This window comes from Dasypus novemcinctus, chromosome 13 (genome assembly GCF_030445035.2).
Source record: "Dasypus novemcinctus isolate mDasNov1 chromosome 13, mDasNov1.1.hap2, whole genome shotgun sequence".
NCBI classification, from domain to species: Eukaryota; Metazoa; Chordata; class Mammalia; order Cingulata; family Dasypodidae; genus Dasypus; species Dasypus novemcinctus.
Window position 1 is genome coordinate 14,927,112 of NC_080685.1, and position 12,176 is coordinate 14,939,287.

General features: G+C 34.9%; 1 protein-coding gene across 5 annotated transcripts in view; it reads left to right on the forward strand.

Annotated features, from left to right (window-relative positions):
* The window catches only part of ARID4B (AT-rich interaction domain 4B), a 161,958-nt gene extending 153,741 nt beyond the window's left edge, over nt 1-8,217 (forward strand). For all 5 annotated transcript variants that reach the window (XM_058309516.2, XM_058309518.2, XM_058309515.1 and 2 more), the window contains 2 exons: nt 1,454-1,600; nt 6,438-8,217. In XM_058309516.2, the coding sequence (XP_058165499.1) occupies nt 1,454-1,600; nt 6,438-6,565 (275 nt within the window). In that variant the 3' untranslated portion in view covers nt 6,566-8,217. The remainder of the gene's footprint in view (nt 1-1,453; nt 1,601-6,437) is intronic.
* The last annotated feature ends 3,959 nt before the right edge of the window (nt 8,218-12,176 follow it).

Consider the following 12,176-nt stretch of genomic DNA (forward strand, 5'->3'; position numbering starts at 1 on the left):
TTTAATAATTTTAATCATAAATCTATAATTTTAACATTTGTTGTCTTTCCAGTCTTGTTTCTATGTATGATTCTTTAATGATACACCTTGGTTATACTGTTCATGAATGTAGAATTTTTAGCATACAGTGTTTAGGTCCTAAGGTCTTTAATTCTACACATTTATTTATTCATTCTACAAATACCATGTTTGTATTATAAACTAAGCATTGTCCTAGCCTAGAAAAGAAAAATCTTAAGAAACAGATAATTTGAAACCTTAGATTTTTGTCTTGTTTTTCCTCAGCTTTTATTTTGAAATAATTTCAAATTTAAAGATAATACACAGCTCTTACAGAGAGCTCCAATACACCCTCCCCATCCCCAGATACCCAGATCTACCAATTTTAATATTTTGCCACATTTGCTGTGTCTGCCTGTCTGTCCATCTATCCGTTATCTCCCTGTTCATCTAGCTATTAATATATTTTGTAAACATTTGACAGTAGTTTATATACATTATGTTCCTTGTATGCGTAATACGTCCCTGTACATTTCTAGTAACAAGGGATATTCACTTATGTAACCATATTTTGTACCGTTGTCATGTCTAAGAATTTAATATAAAGCTTACAGTCTATAGTCCAGTTTTTTCATATGTCCTAATAATGTCCTCTTGGGCCTTTTTCCCCCCCTCCATTATTAGATCCAGTCTTGGATCTTGTATTGCATTTAATTGTCATTTTCTTTCTCTCTTTTTTTTTAATTGAAACATACACAATATAATCTTTCCCATCTCAAATACTTCCAAGCATTCCATTTAGTGGGATTCATAACAATGTTGTGCCACCTTCATCACCATCCAGAATTTTGCTAAATTTAAATCCTATACCCGTTATTCATTGACTCCCCATTCCCTGTCCCCCACAGTCCTGGTAACCTGTCTTCTACTTTCTGTCCCCATGAATTTGCATATTCTAGCTATTTCATAATAATGGAATCATAAAATATCCCCCGTTTATATCTGACTTATTTCACTTAACATGATGTCTTCGAGTTTCATCCGTGTAGTATTGTATTTCAGAATTTCATTCCTTTTGAAGGATGAGTTATATTCCATTGTATAAACATAACACATTGCGTTTATCTCCTCTTCTACCAATGAGCTTTTGGGTTATTTCCACCTTTTGGCTATTGTGAAGAATGTAGCTATGAACACTGGTATACAGATACCTTTCTGAGTCTCTGTTTTGAATTCTTTTGCATGTGTACCTACAGGTTGGATTGCTGGGTCATATGTAGTTCTGTTTTAACTATTTGAGGAACCATTAAACTGTTTTTTTATAGTGTCTGCAGAAGCCTTAGTTTAAAATTTTATCTGCCTTGACCTTATTTTACAACTCATACTATGTCCTTTCTTTGATAAATTAACATTTTGTTCAAAATTATCTATTAATGAAGTTTTCTATTTATAGCGGACCTGGAAAATATGACAAGTGCTGAACGCATCACAATTCTTCAAGAAAAACTTCAGGAAATCAGAAAACATTATTTGTCATTAAAATCTGAAGTAGCTTCCATTGATCGGAGGAGAAAGCGTTTAAAGAAGAAAGAGAGAGAGAGTGAGTGTTTTTACCTCACTTTACTTTTAAACATAATGCTGAGTTTTTGACTGTAATTAGACTAGCATGGTTTATATCTCTGTGTATTTAGACAAGTTCTTTAATCTCTCTGCCTTATTTTCTACGTCTAGATAATGGGGGAAGATATGTACTTCGTAGGTTTGTTTTAAGAAGTAAGTGCAATAATTAATGTTTGCAGTTTGTCTGTGACAATGCCTGGACATAATAATCACTTAACGAATGTTAGTGTATGTTCTCCATTAGTACAGAATCACAACTTGTGTGGTAATTGGCTTACCTTTTTGTGGATGCTTGAAATATTATCTTTAAAATTATTTCAACTCATAACATTAAGTTTCATGGAGATTTGAATATGCCACAAAAAAACCTTAAGATAATTTTAGAAAGTAAAGAGCACTGTGAAGAAAAGTGAGTGATTATATGGGTTATTTTAGGTTACAAATGTCCAGGATATTTCCTGAATGACAAGAAGCCAGGCACGTTAAAATCTGGGGGAAAGACTCCTAGGCAGAAAGAACCTAAGATAGGGTTTCTCATTCTTGGCACTGTTGACATTTTGGGCCAAATAATTCTTGCTGTGTGGAATTCTTCCTGTGCATTGTACAGTGGTTAGCAGCCTGCAATGCCTGGCCTTTAACCACTAGGCACTCCTCTCCTACATGGTGTAAATAAGAAATGTCTGCAGACATTGCCAAATACCCCTAGGAGAAAAAATTGCCTCTGGTTGAAGACCACTGCTCTAAGGTGAGAATATGCTTGGTACATTTCAGGAACAAAGAGAAAACCATTGAGGTGGGAAAATGGTAGAATTATCAGCTAAATCAAGTGGGGCTTGGTAGGCCAGAATGAGGAGTATAGATTTTATTATTTTTTTAAAGAATTATTATATTTATTCCTTCCCCTACCACCACCTCCCTCACCTCCCAGATTGTTCTCTGCTCTCTGTCTGCTTTTCTTTAGGAGACACCGGGAACCAAACCCAGGACCTCCCATGTGGGAGGCGGGCGCCCAATTGCTTGAGCCACATCTGTTTTCCCTAGATTTTATTTTAAGATGGAGTTATTTGTAAAGTTTAAAACAGGGAAATGACATAATTTATGTATAGGTTTTTTAAAAAGATCACTATTTACTATGTGGAAAGTAAACTCTAGAGGGGCAGTCGTCAATATAGTGAAACCAGTTAGGGAGCCCATTGCAATTGCTCAGGTGAGAGATAATAATTACTTTAAAAAGAAAATGAACCAGGTTTTTAATTACTTTGAAAAAGCAGTAAAAATATTTATACAGCGCATTATGAAATACTAATACCATCATTAGAACTCAACTCCTGTAGTTTACCAGTATGGGAGCAGGATGCAAAAGAAAGGCAGGCAATATGAAGAGTATTTGCTTGAACAGTATTATTGTCACAGTCATTAAGGAAACTCTCCTTTAGCTGGAAAACCCTGCATAATTTACTTCTATCAGGATAGTTACAGTAAAGATGGAGAGCAATTACTATTGAATTAGCACTTGGTGATTGATTGGATTTGAGTGTGGTGAATGGAGAAAATAGAAGAATTGAGGTCAACATATAGCTTTTTGACTGCACAAATGAATGTATGCTACCATTTTCTAAAATGGGGAAAGCCTAGAAAAGAATTAAGTTGTGGATAAGGGAACACAACAAGGACCAAAAGTTCTGTTTTAACCATTTCAAGTTTTGAAATGCCTATTATGCCTTCCAAATGGAGGTATGAAATAGACAGTGGGCTATTTAATTTTGCATCTTAGTGGAGAAATCAGGACTAGAGAAGCATCTATCAAGTCACTGGCATATCTGTAGTACAGTAGTTACTAGAAGTGGTTTTTATAGCCACAATATTTGATTAGATTACCTTGGGAAAAAATGTGAATAGAAAAGAAAAGTAAAGCTGGGGCAAACCAAAATTTAGAGGTAGGGCTGGGAAGGTGAAGATAAGAGCCAGCATGACTTGAGAAGCAGTAGCCCTGAATTAAGAGGAAAACCATGAGAAGGTGGCTAAGAAGAGAACATGTTTGAGAAAGAAGGGAGTGGTCAGCTGTGTCAAATGCTGCTGAAAAGTCAAAAGTATGTGGTCAGTGGATTTGATAATGTTGGAGTCATTAGTGACCTTTTCAAAAGCATTTTCAGGGAGCAGTGGATATAGAAGCTACATGGAAGTTCATGAAGGAGAATATAGAAGATGAGGAAGTAGAGATACTGACCCTGGGAAAATTTTGAGTTTTTTTGCTAGGAAAGGGGAGCAGAGAGAAGGGACAATAGAGAATGATGGGAGGGGATTAGTGTGACATAATGTAAGTTTTATGACTTTGCTTCAATACCTCTTCTTTTCCCTATGTTGCCTTCCTTATTAAGCCTCTGAAGCACTTTCATTTTCTTTTCCTTCGACCAATTTTCCCTGTCAGTGGTACCTTGTAATACTCTCCACCTTCCCTTTTCCAGGCTTTTTAATTTGTGGAGTGGGTGAAAGACTGTTCCTCTGTCTGGGTTATGGAGTATTTGAAAGAAATTAAATGTTAATATATAGAAATTATATATGAAAGCATTCTGTCAAAGAAAGGAGATCAGGGTTTTATGTGTTTGCTATCATGTAATCATTTAAAAATAATTACTATTAGCATACTGTTTAAATGTTTATGAAGTCCTTACTCTTAAATAAACAAAAGCTTTTAATAGGATTGTTCTATATAATCAGACATCTGTCTAAAGTAATCCCTTCAAAACTGTTTAGTAGATCTGGTCACCAGAAATTCAATAACTGTAATTCTGCTAAATAGATGCTTTCTTTGGGGGAGTCAGTATTAGATAATCAGTTCATAAATAAATACTATTAAAAATCAATAGAAAAATGTTTACCCTGCTTATCCAAAAAATGGAAATCAAATAATATACCACTCTTAGCACACAAAAAAATTCATAACTAAACCAGTGCTAGTCAAAGCATTGGCATAATTATCTTTGAAAATTATTTGACCGTGTGTTTGGAGAACTTGTTAATTCCAATTGTTAGAATAAGCCCCAAGGCAAAGTATATATACACAAAGAAGATTAACTGTTATGGTAATTTTATAATAACAGACATTATTAAATTTTGTGATCGAATGATACAGTGCCTTGATACAGAATAAAGTAGACATTTAAACTTTTATTTATAATTCACAAGTTAGTCATTGTATTGTGTAGGTAATAGCAAAAGACTAGTAGTTAAATAAGTTATGGTTCATCAATATAGTGGAATACTATTCAACTTTGGGAAAAGAAAAAGAAGTAGCTTATGTGTACTTATGGAATAATCTCTTAAGATATGTTAATTTAAAAAATCAAGAGCCAGCCACTATGCTGTTTCCTTTTGTGTTTTTAGAAGTGAAGTTATCTCTACTATTTTAAATTTTGCAAGTCATATCTCTAGATTCTGGAGATAAACCTATTCTAGAACAAGAGCCATAAGTATTTTGTTAGGGGACAAATAAATATTTTAGGCTTTGTGGGCATCTGTAGGAACTACTCAATTCTGCATTGTAGTTGTGAAATCTGCCATAAGCAGTATATAAACAAACAGACATGGGTACATTCCAATAAAGTTTTATATTCACAAAAACAGAATATGGGGAAGCGGATTTGGCTCAACTGATTGAGCGTCCACCTACCACATAGGAGGTCCAGGGTTCAAACCCAGGGTCTCCTGGCTCATGCACAGTGCTGATGCGCTGTGCAAGGAGTGCCATGCCACGCAGGGATGTCCCCCATGCACGGGAGCCCCACGTGCAAGTTGTGCACCCTGCAAGAAAAGCCGCCCCATGCAAAAAAAGCTCAGCCTGCCCAGGAGTGGCGCCGCACACATGGAGAACTGACGCAGCAAGATGACACAACAAAAAGGGTCACAGATTCCTGGTGCCACTGATAAGAATACAAGCGGCAAGCGGAACACAGAAGAACACACAGCGAATGGACACAGAGAGCAGACCACTGGGGTGGGGGGGAGGTGGGGAAGGGGAGACAGTAAGTTTAAAAAATAAAACAGGATATGGGCTATTTTTGGCCATAATTTGCCTATTCTAGCATTTCAAAGAATATGGGGCAGTTAGTACCAGTGGGGATGGAAACGAGGGGGATTAGGACAGTCCTGGATGAAAGGGAGACTTACTTTTCCACTGTTTACCCTTCTACCAATTGGGTTTTTTTAAAACTATGTGCTTTGTATTCCTTTAAAAATTCCCCCATTCCCCCTCCCCTACACACCACTCCCAATAAGAATGAGGAAAATAACTACTGTGAAATTTGCTTTGGAACCTAAGTGGAAATCAAATAAGATACCATTCTTAGCACACACAACTTTAACCTTCCATTTTTATCACCATTAAATTCATAAGAAAACCCTGAGCACAGAAAGATATAGGAATTAAAAGGGGAAAAATAATTTTGGGATGGGTTGCAGATTTTTCCAACTGAATTTAAGGCTCTTTTTGACATTTTTTTTCATTGTTACAGAAAGTCCATTCTCATGGATATTTTATTATCATATCTTATAGACTGGGCATATGATTTTATTTCATCTTCAGTCCATGCAGGAGCCCTTCCTGGTCCTTCCTTTTTCATTGCTTCTATAGTCTGGCACTGTCAAAATATTTGATATACACTAGATTTATCTTTCTTTACTGTGAGAATTGACAGCTCTTACTGTAAGTGAAACGATTTTGGAAAATAACAGAATTTTAGTTTAAAGGGATAGTGTTTTATATCTTAGTGTTGAATATAATTTTTCTTAAGCTGTTATTTGGTTTGCCTTTCCTTTAGGTACTGCTACATCCTCATCCTCTTCTTCACCTTCTTCCAGTTCCATAACAGCTGCTGTTATGTTAACTTTAGCTGAACCATCAATGTCCAGCGCATCACAGAATGGAATGTCAGTTGAGTGCAGGTGACAGCAGGACTTACCAAAGCACTTTGCACTTAATGGCTTTTGAGGGCCACGTCTTTTTTTATACTGCACAGTGGCACACAACACAAAAAAATCAGACAAGCACTATTTTATATTTAAAAATTGTTTCTTGACAAGCTGACTTGGCACTTAAGTGCACTTTTTTTATGAAGAAAAAGTACAATGAACTGCTTTTCCTCAAGCAATAATTGTTTCCAACTTGTCTGGGAATTGTATGTCTGGTAACTTGAAGGCCTTCCACTGTGGCAAATGAAGGCTTTCCACTGCCTGTAGAGACAATACAATAAGCATAGTTATTGGGTGGGCCTGAACATGTTAAGATAACTTACTGTATATGTATTCCCTTGTATTTTGTTAAAGCTGGAACATTTGATATTTTTCCATTTATTTATGAAAAAAATATGAACCTATTTTCATTTGTACAAGCTAATTGTTTTTTAAAGCAGTCACCTTATGGTGGCTTTAATTGTATAAGTCAAGCACATGTAATAAATTCAAAACCTGCAGTTAACAGGATCATTAGACATCAAAATCCTGCTAACCAAAAACATTAAAGAGTCTCTTTTAAAAAGACTGAATATGTTTACAGGTTTGGATTAGGCTAAATGGTCTCACAGTGGCTTTTCATGGCCCTTGAAATTGGAATGGAACTACTGTACTTTGCCATTTTTCTATGAATCAGTATTTTTTTTTAATTTTGATATAATACATTGTGTGAAAAAAGAAAATGGCTATTAAACTGTATTAAATCTTAAACAATGTATAAAGATTGTACTTAGCCCGGTCAAAGTGTATATTTATTCATAATGAATTATAACAGTTATATTTTTGTGTTTTCTTGTAAATGTTTCTTTTCCCTTAAATACAGATAATTCATTTGTATTCCTTATTTTATTATGAGCTACAATGAGAGGACTCCAGGAACAAGGAAACTGTATTAGTATGGTTCATTCAAAGGTTGTTGATATGAACTGTTTCAAAAGAATGGTTGTTATTTTAAGTATAAATAGCTAATCTGGATGGTAGGTCTATAAAATTAAATGCTCTGTATAAAATCCAAAATGAACACAAAATTGTTTTCACTTGTATTGACTCTATGTTGTACGATTCCAATCTTTGTTCTGTTTGGCACTTGTATTTAATTCCACACCTTTCTAAGACATTTGTATATTACGGATGTGTTCATTGAAGCTATTTAATACCTGGCACTGTTAATACACAGTACTTTATTGTACAGACTGTTTTACTGTTTTAATTGTAGTTCTGTGTTTTTGGTTTTTTTTTTCCTTGGATGGGGCTAGCATGTTTATTTGTTTTCTGGCAATATGACACGTGAGACTTTCAAAGTGTTTTGTTGTAGATGCTAACGTGTCAGAATCCTTTACATTCAACTTTTCTAAGAAAAGCATTTTCAGTCTTGTAGTGTGTGCTTACAGTAACTAATTTTGTTGAAAATGGTTTCAAGTTATTCAAATTTGTACAGGACTGTAAAGATTTGTTGACAGCAAATGTTGAAGAAGCTTATAGAATAAAAGCTATAAAATATATATTAGGAACTGCAAACAATGGAGAATTATGTAATATATTGTACAAATGTAAGCAAAGGCTCTGAAATAAAATGCCATAGTTTGTGAATCTCTGATTTTGTTTCTGAAAGATGAAGTAATTTTAGTTCATTTTTGTATGTGATGACTGACGGAACATATATCTAGCATAATCATCACAAGGGGTTAATTGACATACAAAAGGGAATATTTAACCTATAACTATCAAAAGCCCATTAATTAGATAATTAGGAATTTATTAGGCATACTTATATCTTTAAATACAGTATTTTCCTTGAGTCTGGCTGTAAATATTTTTCTTATGACGTGGAGGTTTGTCTAAAGAAGAAAATCAAATAAAAGTTTTTATCTTTTTTCTTTAACACTTGAAACCATTACCTGCAACTTTTGTTTTGTTTTGCTTTTAAGACACTTAAATTATTTGGACCTTTTTGGGTCTTGCATACTTTACTCTAAAGCTTGCCACCTCTTGCACATTAGAATCACCAGGGCATTTTTGAAACAGTGGTCAATACCCAGGCCCCACCCCACTTCCCTCTCCTCATCCCCCTCCAAAGAGTCTTATTTAATTGGTATGGGGTGGTTCCTGGATGTTGGTCTTTTGAAAAATGTCTCTAATGATTTTAATGTACATCTGAGTTGGGAACCACTGCTTTACCCAAAGCTCCTGAAAACCTCAAATATGTATTTTTTAAAACACCTCTGGGAATGGCCCTTTGTTTTCCCAGAAATTAGAAATTAGTTTAACTTTTAAGCATTAAGTTTTAAAGTCTGGAGAACAGTGTTTCCCAACATGTGTTCCTAGAATACCTAGTCCCTGGAAATTCTCTGTACTTTATTGTCAAACATATCTTGGAAATGCTATATATCACATTATTTTCTTAGAAATTCACACTGTAACTTATTAAAAGTTTGAATAGTCCTGAAGAGACACCTGGTTAACTTCCTTGTACCAGTGTTTTCAATTATATCTGATAAGAAACATTGTTTTTTAGGGAACTTCTATTATGACCTTTGTAATGTATTACAGAAACATTGTTCTATAAGGAAATGATTCCAAACTTTGCTGGGGTTGAGATACATATCCTTGGAGCCTCTCTTTTCTCCTGCCTGCCTTCTCTCCACTTTTCCCAGCTTTTCAGAGGATTTGAGAATTTCATGGTATTATTAGAATATGACAATTCTACCTTTTATCACCTTAACTACATTTTATAAATCTTGAAAAAATTAAGATAGTTATCATATTTCCTATCTTATTTTCCACTGAAATAACCTTAGGCTGGGATCTTGTTCATTTACTTAACGAGGTTGGGGAAGGTGGAACAGGTTCCATGAAACCTCTGCATCTTTTAGATAACTGCTTTTTATCCACATTTTTCTATGAAAAGAGACCTAAAAGATTCAACACCAGTTCATAGTTGTAATGAGGCTAGTTTTTAAATCTCCAACCACAGCCACTTTCATACTAATTATTTTCCACTCTATATGATTCCTTTCGAACTCTTCTGAATCCATTTCTTTGCCTTTCTACTTCTAATTTTTTTAATTTAAGAGAAGTTGTAAACTTTGAAAACAATCGTGCAAATGTGCAGACTTCCCATACAACACCCCTCCACCAACACATTACATTGCTGTGGAAAACGTGTTAGATTATGAGGTAACATCAGACTATTAGCACTAATTACAGTCTATAGCGTACATTTGGTGTATTTTTTCCATAGTCCCCTATTATTAACACAGTACATCTTTGACATTGATGCAAGAATATTACAAAATTGCTATTAACTATAGCCCATAGGTTACATTAATTGTAATTTTTCCCATGCATCTCCATAGTTTTACCACCTTGCAATAGTGATGTACATGTGTTCTAGTTCTTAGAAGAACATTCTTACATTTGTACTATTAACTACAATTCTCATCTACTTCGGGGTTCACGATGTTACTTAGTCCCTAGATGATTATTTAGCTTTCTTTCAATTGACATTTACATCCCTAGACTGCCCCTTTCAGGCATAATCCCATTTATAAACTAGCTGTGTTAGTTATACTCAGAATTATGTGTCATCAACTATCCATTTCCACACTTAGGCAGTCAAGCTAATTAAAACTATATACCTTAAGCATCAGTACCCCTTCTCAGCCCTCATCCTACCTCCTAGGAACCACTACCCTAGGTTTTAACTCCATGCATTTATTCTTCATTTTTAGTTAATATTAGACCGTAACAATATTTTGTGTCTGGCTTATATCACTCAGCTTAATGTCTTCAAGGTTCATCCATGTTATCATATGTGTCCCACTTTCACTTCTTACAGCAGCACAGTACTCCATTGTATGTATACACCACATTTTGTTTATCCTTTCATCAGTTGATGGACACTTGGGTTGTTTCCATCTTTCAGCAATTGTGAATACGCAACTATGAATACTGGTGTGCAAATGTCTGTTTGCCTCGGTTTTCAGTTCTTCTGGATACATCCCCAGTAGAGGGAATACCAGATCATATGGCAATGATCTGAATTTTGCTTCCTGAGGAACTGCCAAACTCTTCCCCAAGGCTGTACTATTTTACATTCCCACCAACAGTGAAGGAGTATTCTTACTTCTCCACATCCTCTCCAGCACTTACTGTTTTCTGTTTTTTTAATAATGGCTATTCTATGAGGTGTGAGATGATATCTCATTGTAGTTTTGATTTGCGTTTCCCTAATAGCTAGTGATATTGAACATTTTTTTCACGGGCTTTTTCGCTATTTGTATTTTCTCTTTGGAGAAATGTCTAAGTCTTTTGCCCATTTTTAAATTGGATTGCTTACTCTTTTATTGTTGAGTTGTATGATCTCTTTATTTAGCAAGGAAATCAAACCCTATAGTGTTAAGTGGTTTCCAAATACTTCCCTCATTCAGTGTGCTCCCTTTTCACCTTCTTGATAAAGTCCTTTGAATTACAAAAGTTTTTAAGTTTGAGGACTACTACTAATTTTTACCTTCTATTTAGGGATGTGGGGCCCTGGGCAATTTTCTGGAACCAATACTGAACATTCCCTTTGGATCCTGTCTGGTGACACTGATGTGTGAATTCCACCCTCCCCCCTTCCCCCAGGAACTCTGCACCCTTCAGTCAGAGTAATAGAATGACATTAACATAATATGAGGGGTTATTTATGTATAAAATATAATCCTCCAGAGGAAGAGGTTTATGGTTTAGTTGTGGAAATAATATATGAAAATTAAGTGCTAAATTTAATTTTAAGAAGACAAAGTGCATAAGAGTTGAAAGAGGAGTAGTGTATATCAGAATTGTGATGACTGATAGTGACATGAAGTCAAAACAAACATTAACATGTAAGGGATATTCATTTGGAAATGGAATATATAGGTGGAAGTGGAAGAGTCAGGAGGGCCAGATAGGATGAGGCTGCAGTATTGGTCCAGATATGAAGTGATTCTTGGAATAATGTTAGGGAAAGTGGAGAAGGAATAGGATTGGGAAACATTTCAAAGGAAAAATAAATAGAACTTGTTCATTGGACTGAATAGGGTAAATAGAGACGCCTGAGTTGCAAATACAGACAATAGGATTTTTCTTGTCTTTGTTAAAAAAAAAAAAATCAAGATTAAGGGAAACCAACACAAGGGGCTCAGAGATTAAACAGGTCAAAGAGTTGTTGTTGTTTTTTTACCCATGCACCAATCTATCTGATGTGGGTTATAAAAGATCACATAATTTATACAGTGACTTAACCAGCTTCCAAAAAGCAAGGCTGGTCCCAAAGATACAAAGACAAATCTTAATTATTTTACTAACAAAACTGTTGAAAGCAATGATTTTATAATAATCTTTTATTACTTAAAAGCCAATTTAACAAATATTCACTAGGTACTGAACACCCTCGTATCTTTAAATTTAGAAAGACTGTGTAAATAACACGAATTCAAAAAGGATTTTAGTGAGTACAATGGAGTCTTGGAAAAAGATTATATCCCAATTTGGAAATAGCAGGGACATTTTCATAAGTGAGATAT